The sequence below is a fragment of the Pan troglodytes genome, chromosome 9 (genome assembly GCF_028858775.2).
Source record: "Pan troglodytes isolate AG18354 chromosome 9, NHGRI_mPanTro3-v2.0_pri, whole genome shotgun sequence".
Classification (NCBI taxonomy): Eukaryota; Metazoa; Chordata; class Mammalia; order Primates; family Hominidae; genus Pan; species Pan troglodytes.
The window spans coordinates 121,027,681-121,048,769 of NC_072407.2; the positions used below are offsets into that span (position 1 = coordinate 121,027,681).

The 21,089-nt window shown below is 51.1% G+C and overlaps 3 protein-coding genes across 9 annotated transcripts; 1 reads left to right on the plus strand and 2 right to left on the minus strand.

Annotated features, from left to right (window-relative positions):
- The first annotated feature begins 899 nt into the window (after nucleotides 1-899).
- On the plus strand, nucleotides 900-9,590 carry HMBS (hydroxymethylbilane synthase). Of its 5 annotated transcripts, none has more exons than XM_016922120.4 (14): nucleotides 900-1,121; nucleotides 4,296-4,349; nucleotides 4,676-4,748; nucleotides 5,123-5,172; nucleotides 5,258-5,313; nucleotides 5,724-5,801; nucleotides 6,031-6,108; nucleotides 6,231-6,306; nucleotides 7,450-7,563; nucleotides 8,165-8,203; nucleotides 8,444-8,563; nucleotides 8,798-8,851; nucleotides 8,975-9,061; nucleotides 9,152-9,590. In XM_016922120.4, the coding sequence occupies exons 1-14, from the start codon at nucleotides 1,089-1,091 to the stop codon at nucleotides 9,323-9,325; spliced, it is 1,086 nt and encodes a 361-aa protein (XP_016777609.3). In that variant the 5' UTR covers nucleotides 900-1,088; the 3' UTR covers nucleotides 9,326-9,590. The 5 variants fall into 5 exon arrangements, with proteins under 5 accessions (XP_016777609.3, XP_016777612.3, XP_016777610.3 ...); XM_016922123.4 differs by having other exon boundaries at nucleotides 921-1,212; XM_016922122.4 differs by lacking the exon at nucleotides 900-1,121 and adding an exon at nucleotides 4,028-4,119.
- A 345-nt stretch (nucleotides 9,591-9,935) lies between these two features.
- Nucleotides 9,936-11,711, minus strand: H2AX (H2A.X variant histone). Its single transcript, XM_016922128.4, has 2 exons — nucleotides 10,509-11,711; nucleotides 9,936-10,310 (listed from the first exon to the last, which is right to left on the minus strand). The coding sequence occupies exon 1, from the start codon at nucleotides 11,414-11,416 to the stop codon at nucleotides 10,985-10,987; it is 432 nt and encodes a 143-aa protein (XP_016777617.1). The 5' UTR covers nucleotides 11,417-11,711; the 3' UTR covers nucleotides 9,936-10,310; nucleotides 10,509-10,984.
- An 815-nt stretch (nucleotides 11,712-12,526) lies between these two features.
- Nucleotides 12,527-18,760, minus strand: DPAGT1 (dolichyl-phosphate N-acetylglucosaminephosphotransferase 1). 3 transcript variants are annotated; one of them, XM_001165129.6, is made up of 9 exons: nucleotides 17,494-18,760; nucleotides 17,017-17,137; nucleotides 16,629-16,842; nucleotides 16,261-16,407; nucleotides 14,420-14,504; nucleotides 13,872-14,060; nucleotides 13,481-13,568; nucleotides 13,159-13,314; nucleotides 12,527-13,080 (listed from the first exon to the last, which is right to left on the minus strand). In XM_001165129.6, the coding sequence occupies exons 1-9, from the start codon at nucleotides 17,652-17,654 to the stop codon at nucleotides 13,015-13,017; spliced, it is 1,227 nt and encodes a 408-aa protein (XP_001165129.1). In that variant the 5' UTR covers nucleotides 17,655-18,760; the 3' UTR covers nucleotides 12,527-13,014. The 3 variants fall into 3 exon arrangements, with proteins under 3 accessions (XP_001165129.1, XP_009422578.1, XP_009422579.1); XM_009424303.5 differs by having other exon boundaries at nucleotides 12,873-13,314; nucleotides 17,494-17,915; XM_009424304.5 differs by lacking the exon at nucleotides 17,017-17,137 and having other exon boundaries at nucleotides 12,873-13,314; nucleotides 17,494-17,874.
- Nucleotides 18,761-21,089: the final 2,329 nt, after the last annotated feature.

The window sequence follows — 21,089 nt, forward strand, 5'->3', positions numbered from 1 at the left end:
CATGATTACAGGCGCGGTGGCTCACGCCTGTACTCCCAGCACTTTGGGAGGCCGAGGTGGGCGAATCACCTGAGGTCAGGAGTTCAAGACCTGCCTGACTAACATGGAGAAACCTCATCTCTACCAAAAATACAAAATTAGCTGGGTGTGGTGGTGTGTGCCTGTAATCCCAGCTACTCGGGGGGCTGAGGCAGGAGAATTGCTTGAACCCGGGAGGCGGAGGTTGCAGTGAGCTGAGATCGTGCCATTGCATTCCAGCCTGGGCAACAAGAGCAAAACTCCGTCTCAAAAAAAAAAAAAAAAAAATTATGTTCATGGGAAAGCACTTTTCCTAACAAGCCCTTTTCTCACTACAAGTATGTAGCGTTTGTGCTCCCACTTCAGTTACTTGTCTTTAGGCATGACCTTTAATCTCTCTGAACCAGTTTCCTCATTTTAAGAATTGAAATGCTGGCTGGGCCAGTGGCTCATGCCTGTAATCCCAGCACTTTGGGAGGCCAAGGCGAGATGACTGCTTGAGTCCAGGAGTTCGAGACTAGCACTGTGCAACATAGTGAGGCCACCTCCCCGCTGTCTCTATAAAAAATCTAGAAATTAGTCCCACGTGGTGATGTGCGCCTGTAGTCCCAGCTGCTTGGGAGGCTGAGGTGGGGGGATCGCTGAAGCCGGGAGGTCAAGGCTGCCGTGACCCGTGGTCATGCCGCTGCACTCTAGTCTGGGGACACAGTGAGACCCCGTATCAAAAAGAAAAATGCTGCCTATTTCAAGGTTGTAGCAAAGCTAAGTTTGAACAGAGCAAAGGAAGCGCCATAGAAGCTGCACTACTTGCTCATGTCACAGCTGGGGAATGGGGAGGTCGAATGGGGAGGTCCACTGTCGCAATGTTCCAATTCCCGCCCAGAGGGAGGGACCTCCCCTTCGAGGGAGGGCGCCGGAAGTGACGCGAGGCTCTGCGGAGACCAGGAGTCAGACTGTAGGACGACCTCGGGTCCCACGTGTCCCCGGTACTCGCCGGCCGGAGCCCCCGGCTTCCCGGGGCCGGGGGACCTTAGCGGCACCCACACACAGCCTACTTTCCAAGCGGAGCCATGTCTGGTAACGGCAATGCGGCTGCAACGGCGGTGAGTGCTGAGCCGGTGACCAGCACACTTTGGGCTTCTGGACGAGCCGTGCAGCGATTGGCCCCAGGTTGCCATCCTCAGTCGTCTATTGGTCAGAACGGCTATCTATTTTTTTTTTTTTTTTTTTTTTTTTGGTCCGAGTAGCTTTTAAAGGGCCAGTAGCTCGGTTGCCCTCCGGAAGGAATGGGGAAATCAGAGAGCGGTGATGCTGGGTTAAGAGTGGAAAGATTGTTTGGAACGGAACTCCGGTCCCTGCGGGCATCTGGGTGGGATTCCCATCAGGCCTGGGATGCACGGCTCTAGATTTAGTGACCCAGACCAAGAACGTTCGTCTACACAGACGGGGTCCTTTCATTCGAGGCTGGGCTGAGGCGGATGCAGATACGGCCCCTTTGGGAAGACACGTTCCACTTTTGATTCATAGGAGAGAGTATCAGCCAAGCCTCCGAACTGCACACAAACGTCTTAGAAGTGCGCCTTCTTTTTGTGTTATAGTGGTCTCCCAGCCACAGCCAACGCTCCAAGTCCCCAGCTGTGACACACCTACTGAATTACTACCGTGGGTGGGAGGCCGCCGTGGGCCTTTCCATTAAGAGCCTGCTTGCCGAGCCCTGGGCTTGTGCACAGACAAACTGCAGAGCTGGTGGAGGCCACTGCCAGGCCGAGATAAGAGAGAGATGGGGAGCTGCTAATCTCCCCCTGTCCAGCCTGTTGGTGAGGGCTGGGATCTTTGCTCTTGCAGTCATTCCAGAGCCCTGGACTAGGAGTAGGAAGATCTGAATTGTAGCCCCAACTCTCTTTCGGTTATTAGCTCTGTGACCCTAGGCAAGTCACCTCATCCCTTGATGCCACCCGTTGCTTCTGTAACATGGTCCCAAAGGTGCCTGTCGTGTCCACCTGATAGGATTTTTGAGACGACAACAATATGCAAAAGCAATAGCTTCAACATAGAAGTGCTCAGTGTTTTATTTTTTAATGAAACGGTTTGACTTGGATATGCTGTGCACATTCAATGAACTTAAGGAATTGTTTGAACCTAGTAGTTCTGGGACCTTAGAGTCCTTTCTGTGGGCTCCCTGTGGCCCAGAATTTTGGTGGCCACGTTTAATATCAAGCCTAGCCTAATTTGCAAAGGGTCTCCCAGGGTTAATTTATTGGAGTGATCACATGGAGTAGACCAGAGTCTGAGGGCAGAAAGCTGTCACCTGCTCCGGCAATAGAGGCCCCAGATGTCTGGGTGCAAAAGAACTCCATAGCACCCCGGCCAACATGGTGAAACCCCGTCTCTACTAAAAATATAAAAATTAGGCCGGGCACAGTGGCTCATGCCTGTAATCCTAGCGCTTTGGGAGGCCGAGGCAGGTGGATTGCCTGAGCTCAGGAGTTCGAGACCACCTAGGGAACACAGTGAAACCCCGTTTCTACTAAAAATACAAAAAATTAGCCGATGTGGTGGCATGCGCCTGTAGTCCCAGCTACTTGGGAGGCTAAGACAGGAGAATCGCTTGAACCTGGGAGGTGGAGGTTGCACTGAGCCGAGACCGCGCCATTGCACTCCAGCCTGGGTGACAGAGCGCGACTCCCCCTCAAAAAAAAAAAAAAAAAAATATATATATATATATAAAATTTAGCTGGGCATGGTGGTGTGCGTCTGTAGTAGTCCCAGCTACTTGGGAGGCTGAGTCAGGAGAATCGCTTGAACCTGGAAGGCAGTGGTTGTAGTTAGCTGAGAACATGCCACTGCACTCCAGCCTGGGCAACAGAGGGAGACTCTGTCTCAAAAAAATAAAAAAGGAACTACATAGGATGAACATCCCAGATCAGGGAATGTTGACTGTCGACAGTATCAGTATCTACAGTGGCTACTGTCTGATGTAGAAAGAAATGGGATCAGGCTAGGCGTGGTGGCTCACGCCTGTAATCCCAGCACTTTGGGAGGCTGGGGCAGGAGGATCACAAGTTCGAGACCAGCCTGGCCAACACAGTGAAACCCCGTCTCTATTAAAAATGTGAAAATTAGCTGGGCATGGTGGAACATGCCTGTAGTTCCAGCTTGAACCCAGGGGTGGAGGTTGTAGTGAGCCTAGATCACGCCACTGCACTACAGCCTGAGCAAAACAGTGAGACTCTGTCTAAAAAAAAAAAAAAAAAAAAAGAGAGAGAGAAATGGGACCTCCGTCTTAGACTGAATAATTCAGTTCTACGTGCTTAGCAGTGAATACTTTTGTCCAAGGTACTCTGGCAGGAGGAAGAGGCGTGTCCTCTTGAGTTTTTGACTTGGGCTCTGGCCTGTTAATATTTCCATGTTGGTGAAACCAGAGGCAGCACTCTAGGTGAACAAACTTTAGGCAGCGCAGCCTCCTAGTCTTATGGAACATCTGAGGCAGAAGAAACCTGAGTCCAACCTCTTCATTTTATAGATGAACAAACAGATCCTGATGGGACAGTATACCCAAGGTCACCCAGCCAAGAGGCTGAGCAGGACTGTACGTCAGATCTGTTTACCTCAGTCCTTAATGCATGCAGTCCAGCCAGATTAAGGGACCCTTAATACTGTCAGCTTTCCCCACTGTGGGATCTTCATCCTCTTGACTTCTTTTGTAGCCAGACATCTGGGCCTCTTGCTGGAGAAGGTGGCAGCTTGCTGCTGTTAGACTCTAGTCTACTCCATGTGGCATCTGGATGGCACTGAAATTTTCTCAAGTGCCTCGTCTGTTGTAGATAATGAATCTATCCTCCAGTGACTCAGCACAGGTTCCCCAGTGTGGTCCTGGCTGCCCTGCCCCTGCCAGCTGCAGGCCCCACCCTTCCTGTGGCCAGGCTGATGGGCCTTATCTCTTTACCCACCTGGCTGTGCACAGCACTCCCACTGACAACTGCCTTGGTCAAGGTGGGCTTCAGGGCTCAGTGTCCTGGTTCCTGCAGCGGCAGCAACAGCAGGTCCTACTATCGCCTCCCTCTAGTCTCTGCTTCTCTGGATCCCTGAGGAGGGCAGAAGGTACTGAGGAAGGTTAAAGGGACCAGCCTTGGAGTATTTCCCCGCTCTGAGACTCAGCTGGCCACAGGCCAGGTTCTGAAGTTCCTTTCTTCCAAGCCAGTGATTCTGGTTCTTGGACAAGGTGTTGAGGAACACTAGAAACAGAGGGGACTGTGACCTGGGGACTTTTTCTGCAGGAAGAAAACAGCCCAAAGATGAGAGTGATTCGCGTGGGTACCCGCAAGAGCCAGGTGGGTGCAGGAGCCGGGGTGGAGGAGGTTTGTCAGAACAGTTATGATGCTCACAGCATCACAAATTGGGGGACTCAGAGGGTTAGTTCCTAGTATGAAGGAGATGGGGTGGCTGGGCGTTAAGTTCCCCGGGGAATGGCAGATTACATTCTATGGCAAGATCATCCCTAGGCTGGGAAAATTGTTGGAGTGCAGAGGGCTCCCAAGCCCCTTCTCATTCTCAGATGGAAATTCCAGTTCCTTCAGGATCTGCCTAACCTGTGACAGTCTAAAGAGTCTGAGCCGTGGCTGGGAAGGGCAGGACTAATCCAAATCTCTACCCGCAGCTTGCTCGCATACAGACGGACAGTGTGGTGGCAACATTGAAAGCCTCATACCCTGGCCTGCAGTTTGAAATCAGTGAGTTTTCTGGAAAGGAGTGGAAGCTAATGGGAAGCCCAGTACCCCGAGAGGAGGGAACACAACATTTCTGGCTTTGCCTATAGCTAAAGCCCGTCCCGCTGCCCCGAGATTCCTTCTGGGCTGCTCCCAGTTCCGAAGGTGCTTTCCTCTGAATACCTCCAGCTCTGACTACCTGGATTAGCCTGGCATTTAACATCTTGAGCTTTGGGTCTTTTTATGAGTGTTTCTGGTCTTCCTGCTCGATTGTATATACTCAGAGGGCAGGAACCAGGGATTATGTGCCTCTGTCCCCATCATGAATCGTAGCACAGTGCTAGGCTCAGTAAATGCTGATCAATAATGAGCACCTGATTGATTGACTCTCTCCTCAGTTGCTATGTCCACCACAGGGGACAAGATTCTTGATACTGCACTCTCTAAGGTAACAACATCTTCCTCCCCAGTTCTTGTCCCCACTCTTCTTTCCTTTCCTGAAGGGATTCACTCAGGCTCTTTCTGCCCGGCAGATTGGAGAGAAAAGCCTGTTTACCAAGGAGCTTGAACATGCCCTGGAGAAGAATGAGTAAGTAAAGATAGGAGAGTGTGGTGCCCTCCCAGTCTCTTGCTGGGACCCTAGTATGCTAGGTCTCTTGCTGGGACCCCGGGTGTCAGATAGGCTGCTGGGCTTAAACCCTCAGAGAGGCTGAAGGCAGCTCATCGGTGGGTTTTTTCAGGCTTCAGAAAAGGAGAGTGTCTGGTTCTGAGCCATCTGGCTGCCTGGACTGCAAGAATGGCTGGGGGAGGGAGGGTAGGAGGGAGAGTAGGAGGGAGAGTGAGAGGAGAGCAGTTTTCATGCTCCTGAGATCTTGAGAAGGCGTGCTTCCTGAACTGCCCTAGGCTCCACCACTGAAGTAGAGGCAGGGGTGGGTGGAGAAGGGGTGAAGGCTGGCTGCTCATACCCTTTCTCTTTGCCCCTCTCTCCCATCTCTGTAGAGTGGACCTGGTTGTTCACTCCTTGAAGGACCTGCCCACTGTGCTTCCTCCTGGCTTCACCATCGGAGCCATCTGCAAGTAAGAGTCTTGCAAGTAAGGGGCTTGGGCAGGGGTAGGCATCATGTGAACCTTTGCCTTTCCCTTTGGGACCTGACCCTCTGCTTCAGGGTTATCTCCTCTGCCCTGAGGAGTGTTGACTGGTGGCAGAAAACTCAAGAAATACCAGTGAGTTGGCAATCGAGAGAGAATAGAGGTGATCTGAACTTAAATCTCTTCCCTCATTCTGTGCCCTTCCCTCCTCCCCCAGGCGGGAAAACCCTCATGATGCTGTTGTCTTTCACCCAAAATTTGTTGGGAAGACCCTAGAAACCCTGCCAGAGAAGAGGTAAGTGGGGCCTGGATAGGCAGCTTGGTGGGATGTGCCCAGAAGATGCAGGGATGGGAGGAGGAGGAAAGGAACAGTGACAGCCTAGTGTTAAAATCTCATTGTAACTTCTCTCTGGGCAGTGTGGTGGGAACCAGCTCCCTGCGAAGAGCAGCCCAGCTGCAGAGAAAGTTCCCGCATCTGGAGTTCAGGAGTATTGTATCCTTTTAGAAGAGTGACGGATCCTTTTAGAAGAGTGACAGAGACAGCAGCCAAGGAAAAAGACAAGGTCTAGAGGGCTCTGGGAGTCCGGAGAGTGGAAGGGGCTTCCAGCAAGCAGCCCGTGGGGTCAGTGGCCTGTCTGTCTTTCCATGCACTCATCCGTCCGCTCATTTATAGTCTAATGTTTTCTTAGCCCCAGACAAGTGTTCGGAGTGCAAGACATTGGGGATAATGGTGAGCAAGATAAACATTCCCCTGCATATGTAGAGTTTACGTCTTACTTAGGGATAATGCAGTTATACTGAACTGAATAGTGACTACTTCTGGAGGGATAGGGAGTACTTCCTTTTTTTTTTTTTTTTTTGAGACGGAGTCTCGCTCTGTTGCCCAGGTTGGAGTGCAGTGGCGCAATCTAGGCTCACTGCAACTTCTGCCTCCTGAGTTCAAGCAATCTTCCTGCCTCAGCCTCCTAAGTAGTTGGGATTACAGGTGCCACCACACCTGGCTAATTTTTGTATTTTTAGTAGAGACTGGGTTTCACCATGTTAGTCAGGCTGGTCTCAAACTCCTGACCTCAGGTGATCCACCAGCCTCGGCCTCCCAAAGGGCTGGGATTACAGGCTTGAGCCCCGCACCCGGTCAGTACTTCCATTTTTATATGCTACTATATTGTCTTGACTTTTACAATGAATATGTAGTACATTTCATAAAACTAAATTTAAAAATAGTATGTGCTAAGTGCTCCAATAAGTGAAGTTGGGAATTTTCTGGAAACTTCTAGTTGGAACATCTAAACACAGAAGTCTGGGGTGTCAGGGAAGGTTTCTCAGAGGTCTTGTAACCTTGGCAAGTTTTTTAGCCTCCCTCTGTCATTTTCCTTATCTGTAAAGTGGGGATAATAATACTACCTTCCTCACAGGGTTGTTGTGAAGATGAAATGAGCTGACATATGGAAAGTACTTTTAGAGCAGTGTCTGGCATGTAGTAAGTATGATGTAACTGTTAGCTGTTACCATTAAGCTGAGAGCTGGAAGATGACTGAAAGTCAGCCAGCTAGAGAGGGAAAGACAGACTCGGGCAGAGGGAACCGCATGAGGCCCCAGATTGCCCGACACTGTGGTCCTTAGCAACTCTCCACAGCGGGGAAACCTCAACACCCGGCTTCGGAAGCTGGACGAGCAGCAGGAGTTCAGTGCCATCATCCTGGCAACAGCTGGCCTACAGCGCATGGGCTGGCACAACCGGGTGGGGCAGGTAGGGCCTGCCCCTATCCTCTCCCCAGCTCATCTGCATCTCCTTTCTGCCTTACAGTCATCCCCAATTTAGGATTTTTAGACTTTATGATTGTGTGAAAGCGATATACGTTCAGTAGAAACTGTACTTAGTACCCATACAGCCATTCTGTTTTTTACTTTCAGTACAGTATTCATTACATGAGATATTCACTTTATTGTAGAACAGGCTTGGTGTTAGATGATTTTGTCCAACTATAATAGGCTAATCTTAAGTGTTCTGAGCACATGTAAGGTAGGCTAGGTGTATTAAATGCATTTTCAGCTTGTTTTCAACTTAACAATGGGTTTATCAGGATGTAACCCTATTGTAAGTCAAGGACCTTCTGTCTTCACTTCTTGACCACCCCACCTCTATCACCATAGGCTGGGAAGATTGTGAATCAGAGGCCAGACTCTAGGCTTTCATGGAGAAAATTTACAAAAAAAAAAAAAAAAATGAGGCCAGACTCACACTTAGGCCTACCCAGGCTTTCTAGATGATAGGGAACCCCAATCTCACTGCCAGGTGTTTTTAGACACCCCCGTGTCCACCCTTTTGACTACCTGTTCCGCCTCCACAGATCCTGCACCCTGAGGAATGCATGTATGCTGTGGGCCAGGTACACTTGACCAGGGAAGCCACATGGTGACATATGCCTTCCCTTTGTTCTCAACCAAGAAGCTTGTCTCACAACCTTCTGCATCTGCTTCCCCAGAATAGCATTCTCAGGGAGGGGCAGGCCTTGGGATGCTACCGGTCCAAAAGGCGCTGGGGAGCAAGTAGATAGAGGTGGTCCCATGCTTTGCGCCATTGGTTGGGGAAAGATCAGGCCTGATGTCCTAGGATGTTTTTCCATCAGGGAGCCTTGGGCGTGGAAGTCCGAGCCAAGGACCAGGACATCTTGGATCTGGTGGGTGTGCTGCACGATCCTGAGACTCTGCTTCGCTGCATCGCTGAAAGGGCCTTCCTGAGGCACCTGGTAGGGCCTGTGCTCCACCTGTGGAGGGCTGGGGACTTGGAGAGCTGGGAAAGGCGGTAGGGAAGATTTCTCACATGAATGCTCTGTATACAGTGCTAACTCATTCTTGTTGAATGTTGTGTATGGATAGGACCAGGTCTGGGCCCACAGTTGCCTTTTCAGTGATGTCCTCAGGTCTGTGGTCACAGGGTGGTGTTAAGAGCCCTTGCAGCTCACAAGAACTTCTTGTTACAGGAAGGAGGCTGCAGTGTGCCAGTAGCCGTGCATACAGCTATGAAGGATGGGCAAGTAAGTGGGGGGAAATGGGCGGGAAGCCAGGGAAAGGAGGACTGTGGCATTTCTTCCTGTGCATCCCAGGTTTCTAAGTAGTCCCCTCTCAGACTGTGCTGAGGCAACTGTTTTCTTCCCCAGCTGTACCTGACTGGAGGAGTCTGGAGTCTAGACGGCTCAGATAGCATACAAGAGACCATGCAGGCTACCATCCATGTCCCTGCCCAGGTACCAAAGCTGGAGGGCGAGGGGGTAATAAACAAGAGTGCATATAATCTCTTTTGTTCTCACCAAATCCCACCTCCTTCCCTCATACAGCATGAAGATGGCCCTGAGGATGACCCACAGTTGGTAGGCATCACTGCTCGTAACATTCCACGAGGGCCCCAGTTGGCTGCCCAGAACTTGGGCATCAGCCTGGCCAACTTGTTGCTGAGCAAAGGAGCCAAAAACATCCTGGATGTTGCACGGCAGCTTAACGATGCCCATTAACTGGTTTGTGGGGCACAGATGCCTGGGTTGCTGCTGTCCAGTGCCTACATCCCGGGCCTCAGTGCCCCATTCTCACTGCTATCTGGGGACTGATTACCCCAGGAGACTGAACTGCAGGGTTCAAGCCTTCCAGGGATTTGCCTCACCTTGGGGCCTTGATGACTGCCTTGCCTCCTCAGTATGTGGGGGCTTCATCTCTTTAGAGAAGTCCAAGCAACAGCCTTTGAATGTAACCAACCCTACTAATAAACCAGTTCTGAAGGTGTTTTGTGTGTGTGTGTGTGTGTGTGCGCGCGCGTGTGGAGTTGGCGGGAAGATAGGAACAAACACAAAGCCCTTTCATCCTTACCTCAGAGGCTGGGACTTTTGCCCAGAATTCTCCTGGTACATCCTTTCTGCTTCTGCCTCAATAGTTTTCATTTCACACAGAATAAATTGTCTCCCAGAAACACCAAGAAACAGAGCCACAATCTGAAATTCCTATGGTTTGCCCCTTCAGTTAACAGTAGAGCCTGTTTATATTGCACGGCCCCTCCCACCCCTATTATCAGGAAAGTATAGAAAGTCACTAATCCTACAACTCTCTTGCAAAATGAAAACAAATGCTCCATTTAAAAAAAAACAATCCTTTAATAAAATTAGTCCACCTAAAACTCCCCAATGCCTAAGGTTCTAGTCGTGGAAGGGTTAGCTGCAAAATTCCAGTTCGGAAGCCCACGGAGGCTCAGTCCAGACAGGGATTAACCGACTTGTGCTGGTATCTAGGTGCTTGGATTGCCGAGTTGAGTTTGCTGGAAGGGAAACGGGGCGGCGTCGGGCCTGGCTGCCAGTCGGCTTCCGCGAAAACGACTCTTGCTGTCCACACAGCCAGCCGGGAAGCCAAACTGCGGGCCTCTGCCCTCCCCTCAATGTCCTCCTAGGAGGCAGTCACTCGGGAGGAAGATGTGCCTGTGACCAAGTGCTTCGTCCCGGCCCCAGCGCAGACCTATGGATGAAGATGGAGGGAGAGCCGATGTGAAAGGCCTGGGTCCCGGCCGCAGAAGGGGCGCCAGACCGAAATCAGCGATCGCGTCTCTCCCACCAAAGCCTCCAGGCCAGCGGCCGCGTCTGCAAGTCCCGGGCTGAGCACCAGGCCGGGGGAGTACCAGACACCCCGGCTGCAGCTGCCGAGGGCCTCACTCACCTTCAGGGCCGCCGGCCTCTCGGCCTGCACTGCCCACCTCGGCCCTGCGTCAGAGCGGAAGGCCAAGTCTTCCAGAAGGTGCTGCGGCCTCCCCGCAGCCCCTCGGCGACTCGGGATGGGGCGGCTGAGTCACGAACGCCGAGGCGGGCAGGCTCGGGTCTTCCGCGCCACGGAGGTCCCCGAAGAGCGCCCAAGCCGCATCCGGAAGGCCCGAACCCTACCGGAGGGCGGACGGCGGACAGGGCAGGGCCCGAGGCCGACGCGGCAGGCGGTGCGGGACAGGAGCGGGGGCGGGCGGGGACTCGAGGCCGGGCGGCGAAGGCGGGCGAGGGGAGGGGAAGGGAGCCGGGAGCCGCGGCCCGCTTGCCCCGCAGTCTGAAGTGGCTCAGCTCTTTCCATGAGGGCGGTGGTGGCCCTTAAAAGGGCCTTTGTGGTGGCATGGGGAGGCCTGGCGGCCGGCCGCGGCGCGGGCCCTCTTAGTACTCCTGGGAGGCCTGGGTGGCCTTCTTGCCGCCCGAGGGCGCCTTCGGCCCCACGGTGGCGCTGGTCTTCTTGGGCAGCAGCACGGCCTGGATGTTGGGCAGGACGCCTCCCTGGGCGATCGTCACGCCGCCCAGCAGCTTGTTGAGCTCCTCGTCGTTGCGGATGGCCAGCTGCAGGTGGCGGGGGATGATTCGCGTCTTCTTGTTGTCGCGGGCCGCATTGCCCGCCAGCTCCAGGATCTCAGCGGTGAGGTACTCCAGCACTGCCGCCAGGTACACTGGCGCGCCGGCGCCAACGCGCTCGGCGTAGTGGCCCTTCCGCAGCAGCCGGTGTACGCGGCCCACTGGGAACTGGAGGCCGGCGCGCGACGAGCGCGACTTGGCCTTGGCGCGGGCCTTGCCGCCAGTCTTGCCGCGGCCCGACATGCTAGCGAGGTAGACCGGTGAAGCACGACGGCTCAAACGCTAGAACAGACGCCCGCCGCAGTGTAACTGCTGTCGCGCGCGCGCCGCGAGGCCGCCTTTATAAGCCCCCAGGACACACCTCTGCGCCCTCCTGATTGGCTCTTTTCTCCAATCCCCGCCTCCGGTTGGTTGCGGTTAACCCTTGGGTGTCGCGGCTCGGCTGAAGGAGCGCGCCCGCTGATTGGTCGAATTTGAAAACCTTTTGCCCGGGGAGAAAAGGCGAGGAGGAGGGGTAGCACGCAGACTGCCAACTATCCCCTGATGTAGCCAATCCTTGTAAAGCGCGCGAGATTTAAACACTACAATCGGAAACCAGAACCGGAAGACCAAAGGGGTGGAGTCTGAGGCCACCTAGAGAGCGTCTGGGAAATCTGTGCTGGCGTAGGATTTTTAAAGGAAAGGGGTCAATATTATAGCTACTGCAGCCCTCCTTTCCAGGTCCAGTCACTCCCTACTCCCTTCTCCTACCTGACAAAGGGAGAATGGAAAAGGGAAGAAATTAGACCCCTTAAAAGTTTTCTTTTTTTTTTTCTTTCTTTTTTTAATAGACCGGGTGTCACTGGCTCTGTCACCCAGGCTGGAGTGCAGTAGTGTGATCTCAGCTCACTGCAGCCTCGAACTCCTGGGCTCAAGGAATCCTCCCTGCTAAACCTCCCTCGTAGCTGGTACTACAAGTGCTCCACCACACTTGGCTAATTATTTTATTTTTGTAGAGACGGAGTCTCATTTTGTTGCCCAGGCTGTCTTGAATTCCTGGGCTCAGGCAATCCTCCTGCCTCAGCCTCCTAAAGTGCTGGGATTACAGGCATGAGCCACTGCACCCGGTGACTCTTTGAAAGTTTGATCCCATGCCAGGAAACAGGATAACTTCAATTTTGTGGCCCTCCATGCCACCTGAAGTATCAGGATTTAAATATTTATTCAATATGTTCTGTTTGGTCTCAGTTCTGTTCACTTCTTGTTAGACGGGGTCTGATGGGGCAGAGAGATAGGCATCCTGTTGGAAGAAGTACCCCCACCACCCCTCCCAATCTACCCAAAAATGCCCATATAGGAAATATACCTAAACAATAAGAAAAAGACAACACTTTATTGTCTCCATTGAGAGCATGTGGCCCCCTGCTTAGTTCTTACTAATCAGAACACTTAATTTACAATCAAATGACATGTCACCGTGGAGCCTGTGTTCCTAGCCCTGGCCCAAGTTCTATCCCAAAAACCAGTGGTTCCTTGAGAGTCAGGACTCTGAAATGTGAGTGTGGATAACTGCAAAAAAAGCTGCTGTATCCCACCCTATGAGGCTGCAAAGATGGGATGGAGAGGGAGAGAGTAGCAAGTCGCAGAAAGCCATAGGTAAAATCCAATCAGTAGTCAGTAGAGGGCAAGAAACGCCCAGGATGCCAATGATCACAGAGAAAGGAAAATGCTGAGAACAAAATCTGGAGGAGTATGAAGAGTGAGAGAGGCCTGGGCAAGGAGGCAGTCTGGGACCAGAGAGAGAGGTCAGCCTGAGTCAGGAATCCTAGAGACTGTGAGGTAAAGGACAATGATCAAGGGACTCAGACATCATAGAAGAGTCGAACGAGCTGATATCGAATGGAGAAGGTGATGGCACTGCCCAGGATCTGCAAGGAGAAATGGACTGGAGTAAGAATCACGCAGAAAGGGAGACACGGAGGTATAAACTCGATTCCCATCCTCACCTGCAGCAGCAGCAGGAGCAATGTGAGGTTTCTCTCATGTATGGGCCCAAGGATTTTAAGTAGCAAGTTGATGAGGGTCATGTTGTTACATTCAGTGAATTCACCATCTTCAGTCTCACTCTGGTGTACTGTCACCAGCTGGAGGCTCTCTGCCACCTGGAGGGACCAGAGGTGAAGAGAACCTCAGCTAATACCTATGCTTTAGGAATGTGGATCTATTTAATGCTTTCAAGTTCCCCTTGGATCTGATGTAGGACTAGGTTCCCCATTCCTCAAGGTCAGGATGGCAGCCTAGGGCCTTACCTCCTTGTTACCCTGTTACCTTTAAAATAAAGGTGCCCAAGAAAGAGAGGCTCTTGGTCTTGAACTTGGAATAGCTCATCTCCAGTTTGCCTGTCTTGATATTGAGTCTGCGGGGGGAAGATAGCTTCATGTGACTGGGCCACTATTTGAACCCTCCTCCCTGTGGCTAATAGGAAGAGCATTGAATGTGGAGTCAACCTGAGATCTATTTCTGGCTCTGCTGCTTACTGTTATCAGAACCACTGTAGCAGATTATGCAAATAAATGTGCTTTGTAAGTTATAAAGGGCTACTCACATGGAAATAGCCCTTCTTTGGGCCCACTCCCTTTGCACAGCAAATGTATAGGCTGGCATTAGATATCCCAAGTGAAAAGGCTATGATGTCCATTTCAAGCCCCAAAGCGGCTACCTGGGTATGCGGTGGCGAGGGCAGGGGATGATATGCAGGAGCTGAGGCAGTGAGTAGAGGAAGTTGAACACCTGGGGCATGAAGAATAGTAGCATGGTCTTGCTGAAGTGTCCCAAGATGCCCACCACGGCAAAGGTCATGCCAGCAAAGTAACAGAAGGTATCTCCCACAAACACCCGTGATGGGTACCTGTGTGGGGGAAGAGGATCCGAGCCAGTGGCAAGAGGCATTACCAATCCCTTCTCTCACATCACACCCTATGGGCACTGGACTAGCCCTGACCCTAGTTCTGACTCAGAGGAGACTCCAGTTGTGCAGCAACTCTGCAGGATCCAAGGCCCTGAATTCAACTATTCCTGGGGCCTCCACGCACTCATCCCTAACTACTACTGGGTAGAGAGAAATTTCAGAATACTACCAACTGAAGACGCAGAAAACTCCATAGAGGTATGCGCAGGTTTAGCTTCACCACCACAAGGTGGGTTATGATAAGGGCCATCTTTGCCATGTGTTCAGGTAGTTGTCCCCTTATCCACAGGCCTACTTACCAGTTGTGGTAGAGCAATCCCAAAGTGGTGAAAAAAAAGGGTATCATGAAGTAGAGGGAAAAGACATGATCATCCCGACAATCACCTTTGGAAGCAAGGAAGAAAGAAGGAAAAGTTAATACCCACTTCCTCTGCAAACCTTGGTCCTATTTTTGTCTAAGTTCTGTTTACAGCTGTTATCATCCACCTCACCCAAGTCACTTTTAAGAACTCAATACTCCTTTTATGTCACCCAAGGCAATTCCCAATATTCCACCTCTTTCGTGCAGCCTTCCAAACTAGTTACTATCTTAAATTTGGTTTAGCCCATTCTGATGTAAGTTTGGATACCAACTTTACTTCTTAGCTTTGTGACCTTCATCTTGATCATGACACATTTGACTTCTCTAAGCCTGTTTTCTCATCTGTAAAACAGGGCTGATTATAACATCTGCCACATAAAACCATTACAAGATTTAAATAAGATAGTGTTTAAAAAGTACTTAGCTTTAATAAACACTTGTTGATGTTCATCAGCCAAGACCATCAGAAACACATCTATAGCTCAAAGCTAGGTTTAATGACTTGTTGTAAAAAGGGAGACTTCAGAAACCACACACCATTGGGAACCACGGAATGTCTCAGTAAGAGGGTGTTAGGAGGGGCTTGTAGTAGCGTTTGTTTTGGGTATTTTGGGAGAGGGTGAAAGAAAGTAGTTTTGCTCTGGACTGGGTGCTGTTAGAAAGCAGGAGTAATTCATGGCCGGGTGCGGTGACTCACGCCTGTAATCCCAGCACTTTGGGAGGCTGAAGCAGGCAGATCACCTGAGGTCAGGAGTTCGAGACCAGCCTGACCAACATGGAGAAACCCCGTCTCTACTAGAAATACAAAATTAGCTGGGCGTGGTGGCACGTGCCTGTAATCCCAGCTACTAGGGAGGCTGAGGCAGGAGAATCGCTTGAACCTGGGAGGCGGAGGTTGCGGTGAGCCGAGATCGCACCATTGTACTCCGGCCTGGGCAAGAACAAAACTCCGTCTCAAAAAAAAAAGAAAAGAAAAGAAAAGAAAGCAAGAGTAATTCTATGATCAAGCATTTTAATGTTTATTTAAGAAATGGTAGGAACTGGCTGGGCACAGTGGCTCAAGAGTGAATCCCAGCACTTTGGGAGGCCTGGCAGATCACTTGAGTCCAGGAGTTCAAGACCAGCCTAGGGAACATGGTGAAACCCTGTCTCTACAAAAAATACAAAAATTTGCCAGGTGTGGTGGCACATGCCTGTAGCCCCAGCTACTTGGGAGGCTGGGGCAGGAGGATCGTTTGAGTCAGAGGATGCAGTGAGCTAAGATTGCGCCACTGCTCTCCAGCCTGCATGACAGAGGGAGACCCTGTCTCAAAAAAAAAAAAAAGAAGTGGTAGGAACTGAGTTGTTATTGGAGAGCAGCAGCAGTCGCTCATGTTAGCCGAGAGAGGGGATCTTGGCCATTTTGTGGGTTGCTCAGTGTTCTTGTGGTTTTGCCTGTGCTCAAACATGATTACAGAGGGAGGGGTCTAGTTTTAGTCTTGCTCCATCATGGTCACAGAATGACCCTGTGTAACGTTGGGGTTCTGTGAAACTGTTTATATTCAATGGGAGAAGATCATGGCCTAGCTATTAGTGCCAATCCAGCTATAAATGACAGGGCTGCTATTTTTCTTTCTCACTTTTAATAAATCTGCATTGTTATTTGCAAAGTAAGTAGCTTCCCTTATCTTCTATAATTACTACACATATTGCTTTTTTTCCCTGAATTTCCCAAAGTCATATATCAGGCCACACCTTTAATGCTCAGACTTCTCTCTCCCCACCCCCAATCCCACCTACCTTCCAACTCTACCAGGTTGAAGACAATGATGGAAGCAGAAATGACTAGTGACTGGCCAGCCTCTAGGCCGTTAATTCCTGCTAGGATATTGATGGCATTGGTACAGAACACTGCCAGCAGCCCCATGTAGACATAGTACAGGATTCCTGCGGGGAGAAATGGTAGGAAAAGAAGTAGTGCCACCTAGGGGAGGAGGATTTAAGAATTTTTAGAAAAGTGGTGAGGACGGACGATAGGATGAAGGGCTACCAGAAAGGATCTGGGAAGACACAGAGACAGAAAAGGAACACTTGGAGGAGAATGTGGAGCACCAGGAAGGGTTCCCTGAAGTAGGTGCCATAGGGGCAGCAGTGGTAGGACTACCTACCCAAGTCCAGATGCAGGCCAAGTATCGGGCGGAAGGGCTTGGGCACCACAATGGTCGTGTTGCCAAAGTTGGTGAAATAGACCATGAGGAGAGGTAGTGAGGCAGCTGTAGGTAGCAGCAGTTTATGGCGCCAGCGCAGATTCAGTACATCATCCGCAAAGCCCAGGAAGATCATGCAGCAGATGGCAAGGAGGGCACCTATCAGGGCCACAAACTGGGGGGGGCTCGGGCAGGTCCATGACTCAAGCCTGCTCCCATTCCACCTTTTAAGAATTCCTGTCTTTTCTGATAATTTCTTAGCCCCTCCCCACAAGCCCAAATAACCCCAATTCTCTCAGGTACCTCCCAGGTCCCAGCCACAGGCAATCACCCCCACGAACCCACTTACTTCATGGTGGGGGAATGCCTTACACTGCTCCTTCACAAAGCAGTTCAGGAAGGGGAAAGGGATGAAGCAGAAGAGGATGATAAGGAAAACAGCACCGCTGATCACTCCCTGGGATTCTGGGCTGTGGCCCAGCAGCAAGGGGGCGAGGGGGAAGAGCAAAGGGGGCGTGGTCACTCACTAGTGCAGGTGTTACAATAACCCAAAGTGGTCTTCTCATTCCCGGTTTTTTATTCTGGTAAGTGGTGAGGGGGGCGGAGGGAGGAAAGCACCACTGCCAGAGTCCCAGATATACCCAAGGGTCCCTACCCATCCTTTCCCCAATGCGAGTAAGTTCTGCTCATCACCTCTCCGAGTTCCAGGCTGCCTGGGTTAGTTCTGAGTCTTCACGTGTGGTCAAGCACCCCGGTCCCCGCCCCTGCCCTAGCCACTCCTTCCTTAGCCCTTGCCCCCTGCCCAGACCCGTGTGCCGCTGCTCACATCTGCTGTCGGCTGGTTTTGTTGAGGTCCTGACCACAGAGGCGCGCAGCAATGAAGTGGCCCCGGAAGGCCGGGATGAGGGTGACTGTGGCCACAAATCCCAGCAGCGAGACGATCAAATTGATCAGCAGCGGCATGGGCAATTCCGAGAAGGCCCACATGGTGACCGGTCAGGGGCCCGGCTCCGCCGCCTCTTCAGGTAACGGGCAAGCTGAGCAGCAGTCCTGAGGCCTCAGCAGTATGGAGTGGCCGCTCCCCACAGGCAGGCTCTTCCCACACCAATCTGAGCAAAACCCAACAACTCTAACTTGAGCCGCCCTCGAGACACCGGAGAACCTCTCTAAGGCAACCTATGTTCTGCCCCGCTGCACCCGCCTATCTACTGTTTCCGCCCGGATCTTGTTCGCTGAACAACCATTACTGCGGAAGGCGGCGGCCGCCATTTTTAATATGGGCATTAGAGGGTGGGGATGGAAGTGCAAGAGAAGTGTGATTCCAAATTTCATCCTATGTTCAAGAGTAGAATCACCGAGAGAGTACTGGAAACGCAATTAAAGAAAGGCAGCCAAGAACGGATACTTCCCTAACATTATGTTAAAGATGTACTACCCAGAGCGGAAATGCCAATTGCCCGGTTCCAAGATGAATGCCTCCTTGTACCACGTGTCTGACACCGCTCACATTCCGGTTCCACGTCAGTTTTAGCTCCGTCCGCCTCCATAGGTCAAGCTTAAAGGGCCCGTACCTCTCCCTTAATCTGGGATGCCTCCGGCTCCAGGAAGATGGCTATTGAAAGGCAGGGGGTGGGGAGGAGGGACGAGGGTGTGGAGACGCGCCAGTTTCTTGCAGGAAACCTGTTGCCAACATAGTCGGAAGCCAAGGTAAACACAACTCAGTTCCCGGAAACGCAGCTACGGTTTGGAAGGATGGTGTAAATTCTAAAGCGTAGATCCTTGAAAAGCCCCTCCCACTCTGTTTTTCGTGTCCTCGATTCTGGTATTTTTTTCTCAGCATCCCACCCACCTTCTGCCCCAGCTGTAGCAGTTAGTTGCCCGGCAACCCAGCGCAGCACTTCACTGAGGGATTGGGAGTACCCTCAGGTCTTGGATTTAACTCGAGACTTCAGCTTGGCCGTGGATCACTGCATTGTACCTAGCTCCCACAAGGAGGAGATGGAGATTTCCAGGCTGAGGCTCTGGAAAGAGCTGAGGAGGGAGAGGAATCAGACCCACAACTGACTTCCTGTGAGTCTGAGGAACTCCCAGTCAGGTTTCTTCCTGTAGGTCACTGTGCATTTTGCTTGGCCTCCTCCAGGTCGCTGTGCATTTTGCTTGGCCTGTTCCCCTGCAAACAACAATTCACCAGCTTTTTTTTTTTTTGAAACAGAGTTTCGCTCTTGTTGCCCAGGCTGGAGTGCAATGGCGCGATCTCGGCTCACCGCAACCTCCACCTCCCAGGTTCAAGCGATTCTCCTGCCTCAGCCTCCCGAGTAGCTGGGATTACAGGCAGTAGCTGGAATTACAGGCCTGCGCCACCACGCCCGGCTAATTTTGTATTTTTAGTAGAGACGGGATTTCCCTATGTTGGTCAGGCTGGTTTGGGACTCCCGACCTCAGGTGATCTGCCCGCCTTGGCCTCCCAAAATGCTGGGAGTACAGGCGTGAGCCACCACGCCCAGCCAGTTCACCAGCATCTTTATTACCTTTCATTCCCCGACGGCTCTTAGGCGGCAAATGATTTCCATTTGTCAGAGAGGAAGTCACCACCAGTGAGTTAGGGAAAGGACTCCAATAGCCTAGCGCTTTGTCCACTCTTCCCTCTATGGCATGTTCCAGGAGTCAGGGTCGTGTTGACTGTTTTTAAGCCGAAGATAGTTTCTTCTTTCCCTCAAAATCAGATGTAGGCCGGGCGCAGTGGCTAACGTCTGTAATCCCAGCACTTTGGTAGGCGAAGGTGGGTGGCTCACTTGAGGTCAGGAGTTCGAGACCAGCCTGGCCCAACACGGTGAAACCCCGTCTCTACTGAAAATACAAAAATTAGCCGGGTGTGGTGGCACATGCCTGTAATCTCAGCTACTCAGGAGGCTGAGGCAGGAGGATCGCTTGAACCTGGGATGAGGAGGTTGCAGTGAGCCGCGATCATGCCACTGCACCCCAGCCTGGGCAACAGAGGGGAAACTCTGTCTCAAAACAAACAAACAAACAAACTAAATCAGATGTGAAATGGCTTTTCTACTTGAAAATGGCTCTAATTAACAACAACAAAAACCCAGATGTGTATAAAATACATAAATTTTCGTAATTTACTTGCTAGTATTCCACCAGATTTTCAGTACTTATCCCACTGCTATTATTTTTCTGTGTGTGTTGTGTGTATGCACGTGTGCCCCTTTTAAACTAGAAACTCCCGGGAGGCAAGTGTTTTCTCTTCCACCGGGTGTCCCCATGGGGCTAGGAACACAGACATCTGTGTACAAGGAAGGCATCATCACACATAATGAGGCTGAGGCTGAAAGGAGGACTGAGGGCAATAGGTGCATATGGAGGGAGCAATTAGTTGTGACCAGAGTAAGTGGTCTTGAGGAAGAGAAGTATCATTTCAGTAGATTATAAGAGTAGAAGGACCTTTCACAGGCAGCGACAGTGAGACGCCAGAAGCAGGTGGAAGGGAGGAGCTTGTGGGATCCCAGAGGAGGCAGCATTCAGTTATCTTGTTGATGACGAGTATACTGAGACTCCCGGGAGGTCTGAGAGCCAGTCTGTATCTATTTCCTTTTTTATTAGGAGGCCAATCCTAATAAATCTTCCTTCCCAGCCTGTATTGGGAAGCTTTGTCTCTTTCTTCTCCAGAGATCATTAGCCCTCCCTACCACCACCCTCCTGGGGAGGGTGGGAGGACATAATCAAAGACAAGAGAGACTAAGGATTCATCATCCACATATACATGTTACTATCAGAAAATGGTTACTAAGATACTTGTCAGATAATCTGAGTATTTTTGTTCCCATGATGATAAAGTCCCAGTTGATGATCAGACTAATCAGAAGGAGAAACAAACACATGACTTTTGGCTTCACTTGAAATTGTGTGCCTTCCCTGGTAAAAGTTCAAAGCGTTTTCCTGAATGCTGAAGCCGGCCCTAGGATTCACAGACCAGTTGACTTGTCAGTGGCCCTGGACTGAGCAGACAGTGTTTGAGATGCACATCTCTTCTAAGTAGCCGTGAGTGGCTCCCAATGAGCAAGGACAATCCACTGAATCTGATTGTTAGACAAAGCCTGTCCCAAAAATGTTTCATAGTGCCACAAAGCCAATGAGACCCCTCTGGATAGTCTGGGGCTGTGATACTTGCAGGACTCTATCTGTGGCTCTGTCCAGGCAGCTGAATCACTCTTTTTCCTTTTCCTCCCACCTCTCCCCTCTTAGTCTAGAAAAAAGTTGTTAATTAAAAGCAAGCCCCAGGATTTCCCATTCCACTGGTATGGCATGAATGATATTTCAAAAGACAGAAATGGCATAGAAATTCTCAAAGCATACTTGAGTATTTTCTGTTAGACTTCTTAAAATTACAAAGTTTGTTAATCCCTACTATGTGCA

Coding starts and splice junctions, on each gene's coding strand:
- HMBS (XM_016922120.4), top strand. CDS start 1,089: ATGTCTGGTAACGGCAATGCGGCTGCAACGGCG. Junction 5,314..5,723: donor CATGCCCTGGAGAAGAATGA/GTAAGTAAAGAT, acceptor CCATCTCTGTAG/AGTGGACCTGGTTGTTCACT. Junction 6,307..7,449: donor ATCTGGAGTTCAGGAGTATT/GTATCCTTTTAG, acceptor AACTCTCCACAG/CGGGGAAACCTCAACACCCG.
- H2AX (XM_016922128.4), bottom strand. CDS start 11,416: ATGTCGGGCCGCGGCAAGACTGGCGGCAAGGCCCGCGCCAAGGCCAAG.
- DPAGT1 (XM_009424303.5), bottom strand. CDS start 17,654: ATGTGGGCCTTCTCGGAATTGCCCATGCCGCTGCTGATCAATTTGATC. Junction 17,138..17,493: donor AAAACCAGCCGACAGCAGAT/GTGAGCAGCGGC, acceptor GCTGGGCCACAG/CCCAGAATCCCAGGGAGTGA. Junction 13,315..13,480: donor TGGGCACCTTTATTTTAAAG/GTAACAGGGTAA, acceptor TGGTCCCTCCAG/GTGGCAGAGAGCCTCCAGCT.